We start from the raw sequence: 22,639 nt of genomic DNA on the forward strand, positions 1-22,639 counted from the left end.
CTAGTATGGAGCCCAGCTACCTGTACGTTCACAAAGCTCTGATGATTCTGATACCCAGGAGTGAAAATTAGCTCTCTGACGTATAATACACTGCTTATACCAATCAATTAGATATGTGCTCAGGGCTTCCTGTGGGTCCCTGCCTGGGGCTTTGGGATGCACGGCTGAACACAGCAGTACCCTTACTCTTGGTCGTCCAGAGTAGCTGCGGAGGCATTCCCTCAACTAAACGTGATGGGCACCACGAAAGCAGAAATACAGCGCCCGAGGTCGGGGGGGGGGGGGGGGGGGTCAGTGGAGTCTTATCAAAGGGGCTGTAGAGGAAGTTGAGGTAGATTTTGCCTGCTAAATAATTGGGGGGTTGTGGGCGTGGCCACATATGGAGCACACGCCTCCACGTACCCTGGCAGAAAGTCACCATGGAAAGGTCAACGAAAGTCAGAATACAAAGGACTTCAAATACCAGGCAAAAGATGTCACCCGTTTCCTCTGGACAATAGAAAATAATTCAAGGAAGAAGCGGTCAATGGAGTTGCTGTTTTCTAGCATTGACTCATAGGCTAGAAGTCTCTAGGAGTATGAATCTCTGTGAGCACCCGTACATTTTTCTGAAGTGTGTCACATACCCTAACGGTAACCCCAATCTACCCCCTAAGCCCTAAACCCTAACCCTCTGGAGAGGTCTTTGAACTGCACTATATCAAGCACATAACAGTCACCCTAACCCTCACCCTAGATCTGAGAAAGTGGGTTCCTAAACACACGATAAAAAATACACACACACACACACACACATATGAGAAGCCTAGTTATTCTGAAAACCCCAAATATTTGAAAATTGATAATATTTCTGGGGCATCTGGGTGGCTCAGTCGGTTAAGTGGCCGACACTTGGTTTCAGCTCAGGTCACGATCTTGCGGTTGATGAGATCAAGCCCTGGATCCGGCTCCACGCTGACAACTCGGAGCCTGCTTCGCATTCGCTGTCTCTGCCCCTCCCGCACTCCCCTCTCTCAAAATAAACTTGAAAACAAAAAAAATGAATTGGTAATAGTTCTGAAAATGGTGTGAGAGTAGAGATAAAAACACAAGAACCAACTGAATACCTATTTCAAAAGTATTTAGAGCCCCCAATCCCCTTCTTACTTCATCTTGGTGGATGCCTGCCAGGCCCGGGCTCACCCCAGCAGAAGTCTGAGGTTTTGTACATCGGAGCACGGGAGAGGGCTCAAACTGCAGATGCCAGGCAAATACCCTTCTTTTAACCCTAACTCTAACCCTAGAAAAGACGGGGGAAGATGATGTGGTGTGTGTGTGTTCGTATATATATACACGTATATATAAATATAAAAAAAAGAGAGGGAGGGAGGCAAACCATAAGAGACTCTTAAAAACTGAGAATAAACGGAGGGTTGATAGGGGGTGGAAGGGAGGGGAGGGTGGCTGATGGGCACTGAGGAGGGCACCTGTTGGGATGAGCACTGGGTGTTGTATGGAAACCAATTTCACAATAAATTCCAAGTTAAAAAAATAAAAACAAATATATATACACTCATATTTATATATTTATATATATATGTATACATACATATATATGGAAACCAATTTCACAACAAATTCCAAGTTAAAAAAATAAAAATATATATACTCATATTTATATATTTATATATATATGTATACATACATATATATGGAAACCAATTTCACAATAAATTTCACAATATACACATATATATATGGAAACCCATTTCACAATAAATTCCAAGTTAAAAAAAATAAATATATATATACTCATATTTATATATTTATATATATGTGTATATATACACACATATATATGTGTATATATATATAAATATAAGTATGCATATATGCAGGATAAGTCAGCCATAAAAAAGAATGAAATCTTGCCATTTGCGACCACGTGGACGGAGCTAGAGAGTATTATGCTAAGTCAGAAAAAGACAAATACCATACTATTTCACTCCGATGTGGAACTTAAGAGAACAACTAGCAAAGGGAAATAAAAAGAAAGAGACAAAACAAGAAACAGACTCAACTATAGAAAACCGACGGTTACCAGAAGGGGGGGGGGGGGGGGGGATGGGTGAGATTGGTGATGGAGATTAAGGAGGGCACTTGTCACGATCAGTGCCAGGTGATGTGTGGAATTGTTGAATCACTATATTGCACACCTGAAACTAACATGACACTGTATGGTAACTAACGTGAACTTAAGTAAAAACTTAAAAAAAAAACTGTGTCAAGGCAATCCACTTTTGGTAAGGAACACTAAAATCAGTGACTCTCCAGATATATAAGGATATTATAGTCTCGCCTAGTTTCTCTTTAGTGAATAGCTCATAATACCCAAGTTTCAAGGAACAATTTTCAAGGATTCTCACAACTCTATATTGGTTACATCTGGTTTCAATACAGCTACTAATCCAAAGGCACCAAACGACGGCCACCTGAAATCAGTATTAAGTCAGCAGTGCCAAACAGGTGAAAATAACCTGTTATCCTTTCTTTTTTTTTTTTTTTTAACGTTTGTTTTTATTTTTGAGACAGAGAGAGACAGAGCATGAACGGGGGAGGGGCAGAGAGAGAGGGAGACACAGAATCTGAAACAGGCTCCAGGCTCTGAGCTGACGCGGGGCTCGAACCCACGGACCGTGAGATCGTGACCTGGGCCGAAGTCGGACGCTTAACCGACCAAGCCACCCAGGCACCCCTCTTTCTGCTTTTTAACGTCACTGCTAGCAAATTTTAAAACACGTAGAGCTCACATTACGTTTCCATTTGGGTGTTGTTTCCCACCCCCAAGGACCGGCGCGTGGCTCTCAGTTCAGCCTAAGCGCACATGTAGGGGACTGACTTTAAATCTCTGCGGGGGAGGGGGGACGGAGTATGATAAACCACAGTAAAAATTTAAATAGTAACGGAGAGCATTAAAATTAAGTGTGCCCCCTACTCCAATACGTCTACACCACCTCGTTGAATCTGCCCGGTGTCCTCGTCTCGGGGTGCATCGACCGCTGGGTAACAAACCGCTCGGAAAATCCGTGGCTTGCAAAGTTAGGACGCCTGTGTGTCAGCAGTAGGGGGGCCGCTTACCTGGACAGCGCTGACTCGGGGCCTCTCGTGAGTTTTCGTGAGGATGAGGGGCAAAGCTGCAGTTAACTCAACCGAAGGCGTGTTTGGGGGTAAAAGACCCACTTTCAGGAGGGCTCATTCCCGTGGCTGTGGGCGGGAGGCGCCAGTGCCCGCCTCCCCAGCTAGATGTCTCCACGAGGCTGCTTTTCGGGGTTAGGGAAGGCGGACAGAAGAGCACGAGGCTGGGGAGAGAGGCTGTGAACTGGGCTTGGGGGGCCGGAGACCCCCCTCAGATGCTGCAAGGTTGGGAGACTGGCGGAGGCAGTTGGGGAGCCTCGGCGGCACCCACCACCCCGCGCCCTGATTGCCGAACGAGCCCCAGCGCGGCCGGAAGGCTCCTTTCCTCCTCCTCTGGGCCGGAGCTTCAAGACCGAAGCCGACTTAGAAGGGACAAATCCTGATTGGCCAAAGGCTGAGCCAATCAGATGCTCCCATTCCCAGGACCGGTCATGTGACCTGGCTCTGGCCAATGCCGAGTGAGAGGAAGTCTGTGGGGGGGCTGATGGGAAATATCTTACTGGCTCTTGAAGAGACCTGGGAATGGTCTTCCGCTGACGTGGTTGGTGCACGTGGAGGTTATCTTGGTCTGCGTGGGGAGTTGGCCTTGTGGTTCAGTTCGCTGAGAGCCGGGAAGGGAGACGCAGAACCCAGGGCTTCAGGGCCATCGCTGACCCACCGTGTTAACCAGCCCAGGAACTGCGCCGCCATTGGAATGCCCGCTACATCCAGTAGTGCGTGTCCAAGTTTCCAACCGTTTTGGGTTGGGGCACCCAACTTCTGCGGCCAGGAGCATCCAAACTGATGTTTTTGAAGGCTGGTTTTCTCACATGATCGTAGCCCAGGCTCGGTTGAGCAGGGGACGGCGCGAGGAGCAGGGGCACAGGTGGCAAGATGGAACGTCCATGGAAATGTTTTAAAATACAAGATGGACGTTTAAGGGGAAGAAGCCCACCCCCACCTGCCACCCCCACAGTAAGGTTTGAACACTGGAGTTGTGGTCATTGTAGACTCCTCAACTTTGCAAGAAGACAAGAATTTTTCAGACGCACCTCCCTGAGAGGGGAGGCAGTTGTGAAGATGTAGATATTTTCCAAAATTTGGGCTTGTGGAATATCACCGTTAACCTCCAAACGGGATATAAAGTGACAGGCTAGTAAGTCCAAAAGATGGCCCAGGTTCAAAGCCGGCCTGGAACAACTCAAGCCAAAATTTTTATTTTTCTGTCCTGCTTGGTTTCTTTACCTTGGTGGGTGAAAAACGTTGCACGCCTTGTGTGTATTTATTGACAGTCCTATTATTCACAACTTTCCACAGTGGCAGTAACCTAGCCAACGGTTTATCTGAGGCACGATTATTGCTAATGGAAAACTTTCCCCCTAAATCCTAGCACTCATACTTCCTTTGCATCGTGAAAGTTCGAGACCTTGCCTGGAAACTCTTGACTGTTCTGACTGCGGGTAACAAAGACCTCAGGAATGCGAGAAAGAGAAAATATTCCGACTTCCCCTGCACCTTCAGAAAAGCAGAGCCTCCCTCCCTCCCTCATGAAACCGTCCTTGTGAATGTATTTCTGACAAAGGAGTCTTATTTATAAGACCCCTAGACTTCAAAGACTGGTGTGGCTTCATCCTCCGACAGCCACCTGTCACCTCCCGTATTGGTTTGCTAGAGCTCCCACAACACAATATTACCGGACATACTTGGTGGCTTACACATCAGAAATCTTTTTTCTCAGGCTGGAAGTCCAAGATCAGTACTGGCAGCATTGGTCTCTCCTGAAGCCCCTCTGGCTGGTAGATAGGCAACCTCTCGCTGCGTCCTCACACGGCCTTTGCCCCGTGTGCACATATCCCTGGTGTCGTCTGGTCTTCTTACGAGGGCTCCAATCCTATTGGATTAGGGCTCCACCCTTACGACCCCAGTTAAAATTAATCGCCTCTTTCAAGGTCCTGTCTTCAATATGGTCGCATTGGAATTTGGGGGTTCAACATAGGAATGGGAGGGCAGGGACCACAAGTTAGTCCCTAAGACCTCCCAACTCTGGACCGGTTGTCTTAACTAATGACCTGCTGCCCTTGCTAGTACGACCTACGCCGACGCTCTCTTTTCCTGAAAGGTGCAAAGACTTGGGAATTTTCATTGTCACGTCTCTCTTCCGCCACCCTCGTGGAGCTAAAAAAAAAAAAAAAAAAAAAAAAGGAACATCATAACGCTGCTTGACCTGTTTATTGAAACAAACAGTGTTGTGTCACTTGAATTCGTGTTTCCCTCCTACCCTTCTGTGGGCTGTGACGGAAACAGGAACGTGAGAAAATTGTTTTCACGTGGGAAGGGCTCGTGCATCTTATTTTCTTTTTCTTTTATTTTAGAGAGAGAAAGAGAGAGCAGAGGAGGAGCAGGGGGAGGAGGGAGAGCACCCTGAGCAGGCTCCACGCGCAGCTCAGATCCCACAACCCCCAGATCACGATCTGAGCCGAAATCAAGAGTCAGATGCTCGACCGACTGAGCCCCCCCCAGATGCCCCCGCAACCTGTACTTTCTAAATGTTGGGAGGCTAGGTCTGGTGCTGCGACCTTCTTGTGCATCTGATTTCAGATTGGGTCGGTTCCCACTCTGAGAGGCTCAAGGAGACAGACCCACCCCAGGGGAAGACAGCTGGGTGCTCTCTGGTGGGAAGGAAAAGGAAGCCGATTCCATCAGCGCCTCCCCCCAGTTCTGAAGCCATAGAACTGACCCGCTGGAGGAGCTGCTACCTCCCCCAGCATAGAAATGCAGGAACTCACATTTCTGCTCCACTACGGAGTTGTCGGCTCCAGAACCAGACCACGCTTGCTAGATGCACACAGATAAGAGCCCCTCCAAATGCACGAAGCCAGTTCCCGCTGATGCCCCAGAAAAAGACACAGCCTCTACCTGACGGTGCTTGTCGAAATCCGTGGCAGAAACAGAAGCACGGCCACCATTTCGCTTCCCCTTTCCGGATCTCATGCAGTGGGTCAGACTGGCAGAGCCCTGGCTTCGAGGGAAGTGAGGCAGCGTGGTTTTAGCTTCCCAGCCCCGGTAGCACGGAAAGGCAGATCGGAAGAAGGAAGGCTTGAGCGAATGAATCCACAATCTAAAACCCCCGAGACATTTTGTCTGCAGCCTCCGACATCCAGGGGGAAACCCGTATCTGGTCTTTCCTGCCTGCTTTGCAGGAAAAGCTCCAGATACTCTCCGGTGTCTCTGCATCCTCTTTTCTACCGGCAACTGGAGGGGAGACTTAAAATCAGTTAAGCGTCAGACTTCGGCTCAGGTCATGATCTCCCAGCTCGTGGGTTCAAGCCCCGCGTCGGGCTCTGTGCCGACAGCTCAGAGCCTGGAGCCTGCTTCGGATTCTGTGTCTCTCTCTCTCTGTCCCTCCCCTGTTTGTGCTCTCTCTCTCAAAAATAAATAACCATTTAAAAATAAAATCAAATAAAAAACGGAGGGATTGGGTCCGAACCACACAAAGCTCCGTTTCCTCTCCCAGGCTCATCAGCCTAACAGGGACAGGAGGACAAAAGCCAGAGCCTTATTCCAACTCCAGGTTTCTAACTGGGGCTCTACTGGCATTTTAGGCGACATGGGTCTCTGCCATAAAGGACAGTGCTGCATATTCTTGCAGGCTGTTTAGTCCGGTACGCGTCAACACCCTTCTGTCCTCAGGCCCTGTGACAGCCCAAAGGTAGGCAGATATTTCCAAACCCCCTGGAGGGAGCTTGGGTTGCCTCTGAACAGTCCTTCCATGGAAGCACAAAACATGTGGAGTAAGACGTGCCCCCACCGTCCAGCCCTAGCCCCTGGCAGGACGGGGGGGGGGGGGGGCCTCTTGGCACACACAACACAGAACACACAACAGGAGAGGCGAATGATGTCACAAGGGCTCAAGAAGCCGGGAAAACAGGACCTTTGTGTCTCAGGGAACTCACTGTCCAAGGATGGGAGGAAGTGAGACCGGCTTGGGGTGAGTGTGACTTAGGAGAGTCTGGCCTTGGACAAAGTATTTAACCACATCCGTTGTATCTCTGTTTCGGAAAGAAATGGAAAGAATAGCTAACACCTATGGATGTTAGGAGGCCCAAAGGTGTATATAAGGTTTAAGATCATGGGCTCCAGAGCCCAGAGCCTGGGTCTGCCCAGCCATCTACGAGCTGCGCGGCCCCAGATAAGTCGGCTACGCTCTCTGTGCCTCGCTTTCCTCCTCTGTTCCGGGAGAGTGGCGACACCTGCCCGTACTGTGCCCCACTCAGAGTCAAGTTCTCGGTAAATGCTGGAAATTGTCGTGACTGTCTCCTCCGAGTGGGACTTGTTTTTTTGTTGGTTTGTTTGTTTGTTTTAACTCTAGACGTTATTCAGATTTCACCAACGTTTCCACTAATGTCCTTCTTCTGTTCCCGGGATCCGATCCCGGATCCTACACTGCATTTAGTTCTCACATCTCCTGAGTCTCCTTTGCGAACAAGTTCTCGGCTGTGGCCACCGGAAGGAATGCAGGCTATTTTGTAGAATGTCCCTCAGTTCAGGTTTGGCCAAGTGTTTCTCCTACTTAGACTGGGGCGCTGGGTTTGGGGGAGAGAAATTCCATACATCTCCTCCTTCTTCTCCTTGTTGGTTACACTTCAGTCACGTGTCCAGCCCTCCCCCAGTCACTGTGGTTGGAGGATGAAGTGCTCTGATTGACCACACCCCGGGCTTCCTCTCCCCGGAACCGCGCTATTACCCTGAAAGCTGGACAAGCTGAAACCACAGGCTCCTCATCCACAGATGGAATATTGACTGTGTTGCAAATATTTGCTCATCACACATTGGTAGTCCCCTGGCCTGGCTAATCACCCCAGCAGGCCTTCACAAACAACCGTGAAAAAAAGGCAGTATGGCCAATGCCCATAAAGATATAACCAAGTCACTTGATACTGACTCTTTATAAAGACCTGGGAGTGAAACTTTGCCCCAGCGTAGAATCTGGACCTCTCGGGGAGGGAAAGGCACGCGCTGCTGAGTCAGATCTGAGTTCAAATTCCAACACGCCCGTTACACCCATTCGCTCATTCACTCAAAAAAGAAAAAAATGAGTGAGCACCCATGATATCCCAGGCACTGTTCTAGACGCTGTGGACACAGCCAGGCACAATTCAGACAAAATCCCTACCCTCCTGACATTCTAGACCGGAAGGCGTGGGAGAGGGGAGACGGGAGATAAACGAGCGGGCAAATGTTGGAAAGAAAATGAAACAGGGCGCCTTGCTGGCAAGAAGCGAGGCCAGACTTGCAGCAGGCATGTGGGAGGGTCCTTTTGAGGGGTTCATATTTGATTTGAGACGGGAACAATAAGATACAGTCAGACTTGAGCCGATCTGTGTAAGGCGCTAATAAAAGGGAGCGGCTAGTGCTAAGGCCCTGAGGTGGCCCCGTCCGAGAACCGACAGACGCCATGTTGAATAGCTGTGTCAGGCTGGGTGGGTTACTTAGCCTCTGTGCGCCCCTGGAAAGTGCGGATGCTCACACTGAGCCCTCGAGGTTGCTAATGAGGATTCAGGCAGACAACAAGCCTTAAAGGGCAAGGGCTGTGCCCGGCATATGGTAGATGTTCAGTAAACGCCAGCTATTAGTTTGAGTGGATACAATTATTAAGAAAAGAATGGGTCAAAAACTTGAGAGAAAGGAGCTTTTGTGGCTGATCCTTCCAGAAGCCAAAATTCCGGATATAATATGAGCAAGGCCCTGAGAAAGGGCTTCCCAGCATGCCCCCAGGACATCCTGGATACCAACAGCAATACTTAGCATTATTGTAACAGCTACTGCCGATTTATTGAACACCTACTATATGCCAGGCACTCTGCGGGGTATCTGATGTCCATTGGCCCCACCGACTCTGAGGCCCCTCGATGATCGACATCCCCATTTCAGAGAGGAGAAAAGTGGAGGCTCGGAGCTGACGGTCCCGGAGGCTAGAGCAAAGTCAGGAGGCAAGCAAGAGCCCCTCCCCCCCCCCCCCGCCCCCTCCTCCTCCCCACTACCTCTTACCTGATGACCTTTAGCCATTTCTCTCCTCTGATGTGAACAGAGGCGGGACAATCCTGCCCCACCCTTCATCTTCATCATTCTCCCAGGGTTGGGTGGGGGGGCGCAGAGAGGGAGGGGAACAAAGCCCCAGAGCCCCTTCTCCCAGAATCCTGCCCCTGCGTGCTCCCCACCCACCACCACCACTAACCCAGTGCTAGCGAAGGGCACAGGGCACGATCTGGGAGGTGAATTTCCAGCCCGACGCGGGAGCCCGGGGAAGGGGGCGGGGCTGTGGCCAGGACGGGGGCGGGGCCAAGGCTGAGAACTTAACCGCCTGTCTGTCTCGGGAGGCGGCACTCCAGACGGGGCGACCTCCCCTCTGCGGCCGCCTGACAGAACGCGGCATGAGGTGTCTTCTGGACGCCGGCCCCAGCCACAGCCCTGCCTGGAAGAGGCTGCTTCTAACAGGTGCGAAAGAGACGGTGGCTTCACCCAAGGGTTGGGGACAGGGAGAGGACACTCCCAGGGAGAGTCTCCAAAGACGAGGGCCCAGGCCTGAAGCTGGGGAGGGGGTGGCCAGGGAAGGACCTCCCAAAGCTGTCAGAATCAAAATGAGAGCTCAGAAAAAATGTGGCAACTGTTATGCAAATCGCATCCCTGTGCCCTGTGATTCGTAAAAGAATGCAAATTGTTTCCCTAGAGATAGAAAAGCACCCTGAGGGGCCTGGGTGGCTCCTTAGGTTAAGCATCTGACTTTGGCCCAGGTCATGATCTCAAGGTTCCTGGGTTCGAGCACCCATCAGGCTCCACACAGATTGTCTCTCTCTCCCGCTCTCTGCCCCTCCCCCACTTGTGCTATCTTTCTCTCTCAAAAATAACAGGAAGGAAGGAAGGAAGGAAGGAAGGAAGGAAGGAAGGGGGAAGGAAGGAAGGAAAGAAAGAAAGAAAAAGCGACACCTAGGTCCTTGGGGAGAGCACTTTATTCCTGTCACTTTGCAGCAAAGAGCAAGGCCTCACTCCATCTATTGAGGTCCCTGCCCAGACACTGTAGTATCTATTACCAAGCATGCCTGAGGGTCAGGGAAGGCTCCAGAAGAGGGGTACCTGAGCAGAAACTGGAATCACCGCTAGATAAAGAGTTAGGGGGAAGAGCATTCTAGGAAGGGAGACCAGCACGTGCAAAGGCCCGGAGGCCCGAGCCACTGCCCGGAGTTCAGTCTCTCCGACGCAGAGAATGAGGGAAGATGGCGAGAGGGGCACGGAGGTGTAGGAGGTGCCAGGCGAGGGTATCTGCACTGTGTCCTGAGGGCGCTGGGGAGCCATGGAAGGCTTACGAGCAGGGGAACAGAAAAGTCCTACCAGCAGCCGACTCAGACATGAAATCAGTAGAGGTACAAAGCGGGCAGTAGGCCCATCACCCACCCAGAAGGCGCTATAGTGGGACAACTCCCAGCTCGCCACTTATGACCTTGGGTCTGAGACCGAAGCTCACGGTGTCTCAGTTTCCCTGCCGGTAAAACAGACTAGTGCTGACCTCAGAGCTGTTGAGGGGACCGGTGAGGAAATGGCTGGGAGAATCTGGCCCGGGCCCTGGCACTGTGCCGACTGATCCCGACGGCTGACCTCTCACAGCCGCTTACGGAGCACAGCATTGTTTGTTTCCCATGATGCTGCCCGAGGAGTTGTTCCAACCCTTGCCATCACTTCTCATTCAGGAAGAGAGCTGATGCTTTCACCTGTGTTCTGTAAGGGGGCATTTCAGATCCTTAAAAGGTTCCCACTCATTATACTGCTTTTTAAAATTGTTTTTAACATTTATTTATTTTTGAGAGACAGAGAGAGACAGAGCATGAGCAGGGGAGGGACAGAGAGAGAGGAAGACACAATCCAAAGCAGCTCCAGGCTCTGAGCCGTCAGCACACGGCCCGACCCGGGGCTCGAACTCACGAACCGCGAGATCATGACCTGAGCCAAAGTCAGTCACTTAACCAACTGAGCCACCCAGGTGCCCCATGCTGGCAGTCCAGTTCTGGAGCCTGCATTCTGTGTGTGTGTGTGTGTGTGTGTGTGTGTGTGTGTGTGTGTGTGTGAAAGACTACTGAGAACATAGTTTATGCTCTCTTATTTCCTATATTCAAATTTTACTTAATTTTGTTGAATGGCTTATACATGCCCATGGTTCAAATCTCAAAGATATATAAAGGGGATATAAAAGGTCCCCCTCCCCCCTGCCGGCACACACAGGTAGCCACTGTCTTTGTGCATCCCTCCAGAGTTTCTTTATATGTTTATAAGAAATGCAAATATTACAGATTGACTTTTCTCCCGTTTTTACACCAAAGTTATCGTACCGTAAGAACCGTCCAGCCGCCTGCCTTTCTATCTTAACTGCTTACTTTGGCGATCTCTCCCTCTTAGTTCACGGCGTTCCGGAGACCTTCCCCACCTTTTTGTACAGCTGTCTTGTTCCACCATGTGAATGGAGCATAATTTATTAAATCGGTTCCCTATGGACGGCCACTTGGATATTTCCAATCTTTAGCCATTAAAACTAAGATGTGGCAAATGACCCTGCCCAGAAGTCACTTTATACTGGGGAAGGTTAATCCATAGAACACATTCCCTGATCTTTAATCTCAGGGTCAAAGGATATGGGAATTTTCCATCTGAAAAGCCCATGTGCTCCGCACGGGGTTGTATGAGCCACGCATAAGATGTTCTTTCCCATTGCCCTCAGCCCCATCAACATGACACATCATCGACCTTTTGGATCTTTGCCAACCTGATCGGTGAAGAGCGTTACCTCCGTGTGTTTTAATTTGCGTTTCTCTTACTATGAGCACGGCTGAATGTTTTCCCTAGGTCAAGAGACATTTGAATTTTCTTTCCTATGGATTTGCCCACCCACATCCTTTGTATAAGCTTCTGTTGGGTTGCTGATATTTTTGCTTATTGAGATCTCGGAGCTTTTTATATATTAGTGAAATGAGCTCTTGGTCTGTGAGATCCGTTGCAAATAATTTTTCCCGGTATGTCTCCCTCTCTCTCTCACCCTACCCCCCCTTTTTCCTCTCTCTCTCTCTCTCAAAAATAAATGAACATTAAAAAGAAGAATGTTGAGAGGTGCCTGGGTGGCTCAGTCGGTTAAGCGTCCAACTTCGGCTCAGGTCGTGATCTCGCGGTCCGTGAGTTCGAGCCCCGCGTCGGGCTCTGTGCTGACGGCTCGGAGCCCGGAGCCTGCTTCGGATTCTGTGTCTCCCTCTCTCTCTGACCCTCCCCCGTTCATGCTCTGTCTCTCTCTGTCTCAAAAATAAATAAACATTAAAAAAAATTTTTTTAAATAAAAAATAAATTAAAAAATAAAGATAAACATTAAAAAAAAATTTTTTTTAAAAAGAAGATTGTTGACCGCCTGTGGATCACAGCCCTGCTGTGTACCACCTAGGACATCCTGGACAATGGTCTCCAGTTCTCTGAGCTTCCATTTCCTCCCTCCTACCGGGGGTGTGGCAGTTGTGTTACTCAGGGTTGAGGCTGGAAGATGGTCTTCTCAAAAGGAGTAATGGGCGAGGAGGTTAGTAAAGGGAGGCTCTGCGGAGGTAGAAGCAGGGTAGAGGCAACCCCTCCTGGCATCGCGCAGCACCCTGAGGCTGGCCACAGCAGAAGCTGTTACCTCCCGTGTGCTAGAAGCCGCGAGAAGACCCGCAGACCCCAAGACCCAAAGAGAGTGGCGCATAGACAGGGCCACACGACAACGGCAGCTTTAGTGGAGGGACACAGCCGCCCCACGTCCACGGAGCAGGGAGGGAGCCGTCACTCGCACCGGCAGAGGCCAACCGGAAGCAAAAGACAAGGGGACCCGACGAGGCAGCTCAGGGGAGTCAGCCTCTCGGGGAGCAGAGCAGGGCAGAGAAGGGGAGACAACAGATCTGCACGGTTACCCTGGGTGATGTGCGCTTTGCAGGGGTCGACGGAAGGAGTAAGTGAGATAGTACGTGTTCGGCGCTCAGAACAGTATCTGGCTCATAGGAGGTGCTCAGCCAACGTTCCCTTTCGTTCCGACATCGTCCCTATCATCATCACAGTTATCAGCTCTCAGAGTGCCACACTCACTGTCGCCAGCTCAGGAAGGGTTACCCGCTGGGGCAGCATCTCGCCCTTGGTCCCATTTGCCCCCTCTGCTCTCTCCTCTCTCTTCCCCCCCTCCTCCAAGGTATCCTGATCACATCCTGCACCTGCTCTGTCTCCTTGGAGCCGCCCTCCTCTGCGTCTCCAGAGCCCTTGACCGCAGGAGCCCGTGCCCCCCTGCCCGTCCCCGGAAGCCTCAATGGCGCTCTCTCCACTTCTTGGTTCCGAGAGCACAAGACCCGGCCAGAAACCACGCTCTTCCCCCGCGAGGGCCTCCCGGGGCCCGGCCACACCAGCGGCCAGGAGACGTGGGACACCCAAGGTGACCTGATCATCAGACACGTGACAGCTGAGGACACAGTGCTGGAAGCCGGCAGAGGACGCAGGCGTGCGACAGAGCAGCTTCTAGGCAAAGGTGAGTGGGCCCCAAGAGGGACCGAGTTCTCAGGCAGCGAGAACAGCCCGGGCAAGGCTGGAGGGGTAAAGAGAGATCTGGAAAGCCTGCGGAATCGTGAGCCGAGCCGCGTAGAGGGCATGGGCCCTGTGAAGCCGCTGGCTTTTCCGTGCGGCTAGGGGGGAGGCAGAGAGAGCGGGCGGTCCATGGGGCTGACCGTGCAGGGCCCTGTAAGGCCTCACACAGAAGCTCAGACTTCCTTCCACTCAGCAAAACACTTAACCAATGCTGATTGTTTCGCACACATCCGATCCTTTTTTAGTGCCTTCTCTGTCCTGGGTGATGCTGGGCACCAGCAATGGCGTAACGGCAGGGGCGCCCGGATGGCTCAGTCGGTTGGTTAAGCGTCCGGCTTCGGCTCAGGTCACGATCTCGCAGCTCGTGAGTTCGAGCCCCGCGTCAGGCTCCGTGCTGAGAGCTCGGAGCCTGGAGCCTGTGTCTCCCTCTCTCTCGGCCCCTCCCCTGCTCAGCCTCCGTGTGTGTCTCTCTCTCTCTCAAAAAGTGAATAAACATTAAACAATTAAAAAAAAAAAAAAAGAAGAAGAATGGTGCTTGGCTCCTGGTAAGAGCCACACCCAGGCAGCTGTTGTTACATTGATTCTTGTCTCTACACCCGATGGGCTCTTTCTCCTCCTGCAAGGCTTAGCTCAGACACCACCTCCTCCAGGAAGCCTTCCATGAGTTCTTTGGTTGAGCTGACGTTCTTTTCACTTTATCATATTGCATTGATATTGGAAAGCAGCTCAGCGTGGAGGTTCCCAGTACTCACCACGACATCAGACTTCCCGGGTTCAGACACTAGCTGTGCCTCTCTCTCTCTGACCGTGAAGCCTGGGCCCAAGAACCCCTGGACCTCGAGTCTTTGACCTGGAAAAAATACGGAAAGAAAACTATTGTGAAGATCACATGCGCCCCATCTCTGCAAAGAGGAATTCGCGGCAGCCAGTGGCACAGGCCCCAGGCCTTGGAGGCCTCCTCGACTCCTCACTCTCTCTCTCTCTCCAAGGCATCAGCAAATCCTGTGGGCTCTGCTTTCACTGTTTATTTATTTTTGGGACAGAGAGAGACAGAGCATGAACTGGGCTCTGCTTTCAAACGAATCCAGAATCCAGCCACTCCTCCCAGCTCCCTGGCCTCACCCTGGTCCAGCTGAGGGCGGGGGAGCTGGGATATTTATATACCAGCTGCCCCCGGGTATGTCCATTTCCCAACACTTTGGCCTGCTTTCTCCTCGGGCACAGCGGGCCCTGGCAGCCACAGGGAAAGCGCTCGGGCAACAGGTGCCTTACTGGCAGTGGGAAGTGGTGAGGGTGAGGGGCTGGGGGGTGGGGACCCACAGGTCTGCTACTCCCTATGTCTGGAGCGACGCTGGGCACAGATCAGGAACTCCAAACACATTTATTGACGGATGAATGAATGAATGAATGAATGGATGGATGGATGCCTCTGTGTGGACAAAAGAAATGCTCAGCCTCTCTGAGGGGTCTCCACCCACGTGGCCTTGCTCTCCGTTTGCACAGCCAGCTCCAGCGGGGTGATGCTGTTGACCTTCCCCAGTGCCGTCCAGGGCATTATCCAGAGTGACCTCAACTACTCAGTGATCCTGGAGTGTTTGACCTCTTACATCACCCCCACACCCGTGCTGCACTGGACCCTCGACGGGGAGCCCTACGACACTGGGAATATGCTGATCATCCGGAGGTTGTCCTGGGAGCATCTGGGCACCTATGTGTGCACAGCCAAGAACAGCCAGGGAGAGTATCCCTCCAATCCTGTGACGATCTCGCTGCCACGTGAGTCCCCATCCCAGACTTCTGCACCCTTGCTGGTCTGTGGCCAGCTGTCCTGGCTCCCTGGAGCCAACCACAGAGCAGTCCACTCGGAGACCCTTCGTAGCCAAGGTGTCATCCTGTCCCCTCATCTTGCCCGGCAGAGTGGGGATCATTAGCCCATTTTACAGAAGAAAGAGATGAGCTCTTAGCAAAAGCTCAGCTCAGGATCTGGAGCCAGCCGTCTGGGTCCCGACTCCGACTGTTTGCTGGCTGTGTGAGCCTAACCTCTCGGAGTCTGAGCACACACCCATGACAAAATGCAGGTGACCATGAGTGGTCCCGAGCGGGGGCTTTGGCATTTGGATTCTGGCTCCCCCTCTTCCAGCTGTGTGACTCTGGACCAGTGCCTTGACTTCTCTGGGCCTCAGGGTCCTCGTCTGCAAATTGAGAAAACACCAGTGCCCGCCCCAAAGCATACTTGTGAGCTTTCAGCGAGGACGCAGGTGAACAGCCCAAAATAACAGCGGGCGCTCAGTAAACACGAGCTAATATCATTGCTACAACTAGCGTTGTCCATGTTATTAATTTCGTGACTGTTACCGTACGTGGACCCCCATCCCCCGGGCAGGTCTCCCTTTGCTCCTGTGTATGACAGGGTGACGGTGTAAATGTCTGCAAGACTATTTTCAGGGCCAGAAATAACATGTGAATGAGACCAGCAGAACATCTGTTAAAGACAGGTGGTTTAGCGCCTGGCCGGCTCAGTCGGTGGAGCATGTGACTCCTGATCGTAAGAGTCATGAGTTCAAGCCCCAAGCTGGGGGCGGAGCCCACTTCAAAAAGAAAAAAAAAAAAAAAGCAGGTGCTTTAAATAGCCGCGATCCTCCTGAACATTCTTTTTCATGTATTTATGCACGGAGGACACGTGGCTCCGGGTGAGCGAGAATGAAACAGAGGACCTGGTCACCAGAGGAGCAGGGAAGGTACCTAGGCACTTAGGCATCAGGATCCACATGAGCAAAGGTCCAGAGCACGGAAAGGGCGGGGGCTGGAAAGCCTGGCTTGGCGGGGTCCCAGCCACCTCTTCCTTCCCAGCTTCCCAGGGTCCAGTAGGAGCTTCAGGATTTGGTTTTGGGGTGATTCGTTGGGAGAAAAAAAGTTTAAATCTTAGAGCAGCCGGTGACTCTGCTATGCTCACTGAGAATGATGGCACTTCCAAGACCCCCTTAGTCATTCATCAGCTTTTCAGGAGATGTTTATTGGCCCGCCTACTATGTGACTGGCCCGTGCTGGGTGGTGCTGGGGACATTCTGGTGATGGAGACAGCCCCTGGCCCTTTCCCCAGACAGTAATGTTTGAGTGCGGGGAGGTGGGGGGGAGGAGGGGACAGACCAGTGGGAGGCAGCCCTGTCCACAGACAGTAGTGACCAGAGTGGGCAAGGCTGGGGTGGGGGAGCCAAGGGATGTGGGACCCAAGGGGGCACCGGATCCAGCAAGGGGGTCAGGGAGGGCTTCCTGGAGGAGGGGACAACTGAGCTGGTACTAGGATACATAGGAATCATCCAGGCCAAGGTGGTGGGTGGGTGGACTAGCATTCTAGGGTCACAAAGGCCCGGAAGTAGGAGAGAGAGGTGAGGTTCGCCAGCTGGCACGGCCTCGAAGGCCAAAATGAGAGACGCTTGCTCCCTGGGAAGCCACAGCAAGGTTCTGAGCAGGGGAGGAACAGGGACACATTTGAGCTTTCCATAGACCCTCTGGCCCCCGTGTGGCCGGGAGGTCAGGGGGAGGGGAGAGACAGGGGCAGAAGAGCCAGAGGGAGGCCGGGGTGGAGACCGGAGGGTGGGGAAGAGGGGGCAGACTGAAGACACACTCAGGGGGTGACATGGTGGGAGGCAGGGGTGTGCAGTCTCACCCCTTCTTGGTCCCCAGAAGACAACGTGGAACCCACAGACGCTGAGCCCATCGAGCCAGACCCCGTTCTGTCCGTGTCAGGGGGAGCTGCCGTCGCCCTCCTGGTGGCTGCCAATGTGGGGGGCATGATGCTGATAGGAGGTGTGGGCTTCACCATCGTCCAGAGCCTAAGGTATGTCCTGTCCTCACCCCCGTCCGCCTCCTGATGTCCACTCGGCCCCCCACGAGACACAGAGCTCACTCTGCAGCCAGACAGAAGCCCAACCGATAGCCTCGTCCCAAGAAGCTTTAGACTCAGGATACTGAGCCCTGATGCACCCGCCCGAGGTGACCCCCAGGGAACAAAGAGACAGAAGACGATTCTGGAGCTGGTCTGCCTTGGTAAGGCCAGGAGGCGAGGCCAGGGTGGGGAGGGGGCGCAGTTGAACTAAGTGAAGGCCTCCCTGAGAAACTGACATCTGAGCAAAGACACTGAGCAAAGGAGGGAGGGCTCAGGGGATGTCTGGCAAGGACTTGGCTTTTGTTCTTAGTGACCTGAGAGCAATGGAGGGTTTCGAGCAAAGAGGGACAGGACCTGACTTAGGTCTGACTCGCATTCTAATCCTAGATGTGTCAGCTATGATCCCAATACTGTAATATCTTACGGTTATGTGCTTGCTAAACATGATTCTATTTCATTTCCACAAGAGCTCGGCGGATGGGGTTGGGGGTCACGGATAGGAAAGAAGATCTTGTGTGTGTCAAAGAGGAAACCCAGGCTCGGGGAGGAGTGGCTGGGCCCAGACCCCGCAGCCGGAGAGGAGGGGTTCGAACCCAGAACCCTGCCTCACTCCTGGTTCTCGCCCTACCCTACACGGCCTCTTTTCCCGCCACAACAGTACAAGCCTCCGTAGCTTGTGCACTGCGAGCTGACGTGGTTTGCAAAGGCCCTGTGGATCAGCTGGGAGAGGCTGGGGCCAGGGCTCCAGTCCGCGAGTCCCAGGCAGGGGTGGGGGAGGGCCAGGCTGCTCCCTGAACCCCTGCATCATGCTCATCCGTCAGCTCATCCTGCGTAAGCCCCGGGAGCCTTCAAGTCCCAGCTACTCTGAGGGATGGGTACATTCTTGGCCTCATTTTCCAAATGAGTAAACCAAAGCTCAGAGAAACTCCTCAGCTGGCCCAAGGACGCACAGCTGACAGATGGCTGACTCTGAACCAAACCCAGATCCAAATCCAAAACCACGTTCTTAGAGGGGAAGGATGAGAGATCCAGTCCCCGCCCCCTGTGAGTGGGCGGGGGGTGTCACTTCCCGTCCCCCTACCATTTTGGCCCAGACCTATGATGGCAAACCACTGCTGACGTCAGCCAGAAGGAACCAGCTTCTTCCAAAACAGCGTCAGCCTTAGAGATGAGGTCGTGAGGACAAGCATGGCTGTCCTGACCCTCTCGGTGGGGAGGGGCAGTCCTCGGAAAAGAGGGGTATGGACTGAGGGGAAGCCCCACACACGTCGACCGCACCCACCAAGGGCAAGAGAGACCCCTGCCGCTTGTCGCTAAGGCCACGGGCCCCAAAGCCAGGCTACTTGGGTGCATCCCAGCTCTGCCATTCATCCGCTAGCTTGCGGAACTTTGAGCGGGTCCTTTAACCACCTCTGTTAAACAAGGACAGTGGTAATACCTACCTCAGAGGGGGAGTGTGTGGATTACACGTGGCAGGAGGACCAAAGCGCTGCAAATCGTGCCTGGTGCGTGTAAACCTTCAATAAACGTCAGCCACGTTGATGGCGATGACGGTGACGACTTCTCGCTCTCCGTCGTAGGATTCACCGACGAAGACTGCGGATGTGCTGCTAAAGTGGGCACCTGTCTGTCAGCCTAAGAGGTGATGCCAGGAAGGCGGCAAGAGCATCCCGCGGCTGGGGAAAAGAGGAAGTTACCGGGGGCTCCAGTGAGACCCCCTCCCTCCTGACCATTTGCCCGTGGGATGTTCTCGTCTCGTTGAGGGTCCCAGGGACCGCTTTTCTCCCCTCTCTGCAATTACCAGCCTCCCATCTGCCCAGCTCACCAACCCCCGGGAAGGCACCTACACAAGTAGCCTGTATTTCCTAAAATTCGTGGGCTGTCAGCGAAAGATACTCACTTAAGTGGCTCAATAAAAACAAAAGGACGAATTTACTATAAGGATCCAAGATTTCCACACACACACGCACACACTCAAAAAATCCAAGGGTGTATCAGTTAGCACTTGCTGTGTAACAAAATACTCCCCCCCCCCGCCCCCCGCTGAAATTTAATGGCTTGAAACAACAGCCATGGGTTTAGCTTACAATGTTGAGGGTTATCAGTTTGGGCTGGGCTCAGCTGGGCGGGTCTTCTGGTCTCTGCTGGGCCCACTCCCACTTCTGTGATGAGGTGGCAGTTACCCAGGGGCTATCTGCACTAGGACGGTCGTCTGGGACAACTAACCTGTCCTCCACATCATCTATCATCCTGTAGCAGGCAGACCCAAGCTTGTTCACATGCCAGAGGCAGGATTCCAGGAGGGAGACAGAGGCGCAATGCCTCTTAGGCCCGAAATGAAGAATGGCACATCCTTGGGGCACCGGGGTGGCTCGGTCGGTTAACCGCTCAGGTCATGATCTCGCGGTTTGTGAGTTCGAGTCCCGTGTTGGGCTCTGTGCTGACAGCTCGGAGCCTGCTTCGGATTCTGTGTGTGTGTGTGTGTGTGTGTGTGTGTGTGTGTGTGTGTGTGTGTCTGCCCCTCCCCCACTCATCCTCTGCCTCTCTCTCTCAAAAATAAATAAACATTGGAGCGCCTGGGTGGCTCAGTCGGTTAAGCATCCAACTCCAGCTCAGGTCATGATCTCAAGGCTCATGGGTTCGAGCCCCATGTCAGGCTCTGCGCTGACAGCTCAGAGCCTGGAGCCTGCTTCAGATTCTGTGTCTCCCTCTCTCTCTACCCCTCCCCTGCTTATGCTCTGTCTCTGTCTCAAAAATAAATAAAAACATTAAAAATTTTTTATAAATAAATAAATAAACAAACATTTAAAAAAAAAGAGAAAAAGCAGGAATGTTGCTGGAAACTTCTCGGCCCCCAGCCCTCACCCCTTGTAATCCTCTTCTCCGGGTACGTTAGACTCCTAGTTCTCTCTCTGTGTCTGCAGATGGGTTCTCAATGCTTCCCCATCCACATGGGGGAAGACACAATCCCATAGCTTCCAAATCCACAGAACCCCCTTTGCCTTGTTCCCGAAGCCCCTGGAGAAGGCATCTGATTGGCTCACTCAGGTCACGTGTCAACCTTGCACCCCTTCCTGTGGCGGGGGGGGGGGGGGGGGGGGGGGTTGGGCCCGGGTGGGGCCCTGGATGCTTCATACAAGCAGAGCTCAAGGGGCCCGGCCGCGTCAGTGGGGGCTCGTTGCCCCGAGAACGGGGGCAGGTTTGGCCTTGTAAGCTAGGTAGGCACCCCAAAACGTCTTCTACACACGGAGCTGATTTTTGCTCCTTTTCATAAACGAAAAACATATGAAATGCAGCGAAGTGGGGGCGGTGGCCACAGCCCCCCGGGGGAATCCGTGGCTGAATTATAAACAAGATCGACCCTTTGATTTTGAGCTGTTGGAGGACGCCGATGTGCGGATGCATCTAACACCCGAGGAGCATTAGTGCTTCTGTGACCGGCACAAAGCCACCTACCGCATCGTGCTGCTTAGCAAGAAGAGCAACGGACGTGAGTTCGAATACTGTCTGTGGAGGGTTGTCTGTGTAGCCGTCACTACGCTCTGTGCCGTAGGTGACTCATGAGCCGTGTCATCCTCACCGTGTCCACAGGAAAGGAGAGCCCACCTCCCTTTTCCTGACAGAGCAGGGGAGGCTCGGAGAGAGGGCGAGTGACTTGCCCCAGGTTCCACAGCCATGCGTGAGGCCGACTCAAGTCTACTCCATTCCCAAACCCACGCCCCTATTTGTTAAAAATAAATAAATCCCCCAACACCCGTATGTGTAGATCACTGCCTCTGGGGTCCCCACCCTGGTCTGTGCAAAGGCTCAGATTTGCTGAGAAACCTAGAAACCCCTGATATCTAAACAGCTCCTTTCCTGCCTGAATCATCCTGCTCTGTCCCTTCTCTCCTCCCTGTTCCCTCCTGTCAAAGGAGAAAGGAGTTATTTTTCCGGCCTGGGTGGTGACGCGGAGGAAGCTGGTTCCTGCGGCTCCCAATTTGGCGAGGTCTCAGCGGTGACACCACAGCCACCGCCTTCGCCGGCCGGGGGCCAGCTGTCCTCTGGCCAAGGCTGTGGCAAGGCTGCTCGCTCGCCCTTCGGGACAGCTGAGAATTACCGTCATGGCCCTCCCCACCCACAAAAATAAACGGCAGCACATGTCCTCAAAGAGACCTCCTGACCAGCCCTGTTACAAATTCGGTCCCCTGGTTGAACGCGGTCCCGGCACTGTTCTGCTGTATACCATGTAACCGCATCGTGTCGTTAAATAGTGACCGGTGTGAATATTTACTATTTATCTCATCCACGATGGCGAGGTCTGTGGCCGTTACAAGTGTGTGCTCGGTGAGCCTGGCCACAGCACGCTCACCATGGAAACTGGAAAACAGCACAAACCAGAGATCTCCGGGTGACCGACACGCCACTGAAAAGTGGGTGCCTGGAGACTGCGGGAAGCCATTCCAACTGGCCCTGTCTTAAACGTGTCTGGATTCTCTGTGCACCAAGGAAGAAACACACCTTTGTCTTACGCCACTGTTGTTTTAGCTCTGTTTTTCCTGGCAGCCGGTCTAATACCAATGGATACATCTAACCCTAAGCTTTAAACCATAAGGTCAAAGATTTAGACGACATTTGGCGAAACAAAGCTTGCATGACGAGGAGGGAGCCTGTGACCACACGGAGGGGTGGATGAGTTGGGCCACCGTGAAAAGTATGAGCCAAGAACAAGCAAAATCCTCTCCCCACATCCCCCCCTCCCTGTCCCTGGGTGGGGGCACAAGTGGAGAGTGTTGTCAAAAGTAGGAAATGCTAGATAAGAAAACTGAGCATCCTGGGGCGCCCGGGTGGCTCAGTCAGTTGACCGTCCAACTTCAGCTCAGGTCACGTTCTCAAGGCTCGTGGGTTCGAGCCCCGCGTCGGGCTCTGTGCTGACAGCTCGGAGCCTGGAGCCTGCTTCAGATCCTGTGTCTCCCTCTCTCTCTGTCCCTCCCC

The 22,639-nt window shown here is 52.7% G+C and overlaps 2 protein-coding genes across 2 annotated transcripts in view; one reads left to right on the forward strand and one right to left on the reverse strand.

Moving 5' to 3' along the window:
• Nucleotides 1-9,388, reverse strand: part of CEACAM20 (CEA cell adhesion molecule 20) — a 65,381-nt gene extending 55,993 nt beyond the window's left edge. The window contains exons 1-2 of the mRNA XM_047836405.1: nucleotides 9,202-9,388; nucleotides 3,118-5,328 (exon numbers count right to left, since the gene is read on the reverse strand). The gene's annotated coding sequence lies outside the window, so the exon portion shown is untranslated. The remainder of the gene's footprint in view (nucleotides 1-3,117; nucleotides 5,329-9,201) is intronic.
• Nucleotides 9,389-9,537: 149 nt separating this feature from the next.
• IGSF23 (immunoglobulin superfamily member 23) lies at nucleotides 9,538-19,600 on the forward strand. The gene is made up of 5 exons (XM_047836407.1): nucleotides 9,538-9,648; nucleotides 13,394-13,723; nucleotides 15,283-15,555; nucleotides 17,464-17,617; nucleotides 19,246-19,600. The coding sequence occupies exons 1-5, from the start codon at nucleotides 9,585-9,587 to the stop codon at nucleotides 19,277-19,279; spliced, it is 855 nt and encodes a 284-aa protein (XP_047692363.1). The 5' UTR covers nucleotides 9,538-9,584; the 3' UTR covers nucleotides 19,280-19,600.
• The last annotated feature ends 3,039 nt before the right edge of the window (nucleotides 19,601-22,639 follow it).

Source organism: Prionailurus viverrinus, chromosome E2 (genome assembly GCF_022837055.1).
Source record: "Prionailurus viverrinus isolate Anna chromosome E2, UM_Priviv_1.0, whole genome shotgun sequence".
Lineage (NCBI taxonomy): Eukaryota > Metazoa > Chordata > Mammalia > Carnivora > Felidae > Prionailurus > Prionailurus viverrinus.

Excerpts from the sequence above, each read along its gene's own strand:
- IGSF23 (XM_047836407.1), top strand. The coding sequence starts at position 9,585 with ATGAGGTGTCTTCTGGACGCCGGCCCCAGCCACAGCCCTGCCTGGAAG. Across the intron at positions 13,724-15,282 it reads AGAGCAGCTTCTAGGCAAAG|CCAGCTCCAGCGGGGTGATG; the intron begins GTGAGTGGGCCC and ends CCGTTTGCACAG. Across the intron at positions 17,618-19,245 it reads ACCATCGTCCAGAGCCTAAG|GATTCACCGACGAAGACTGC; the intron begins GTATGTCCTGTC and ends TCTCCGTCGTAG.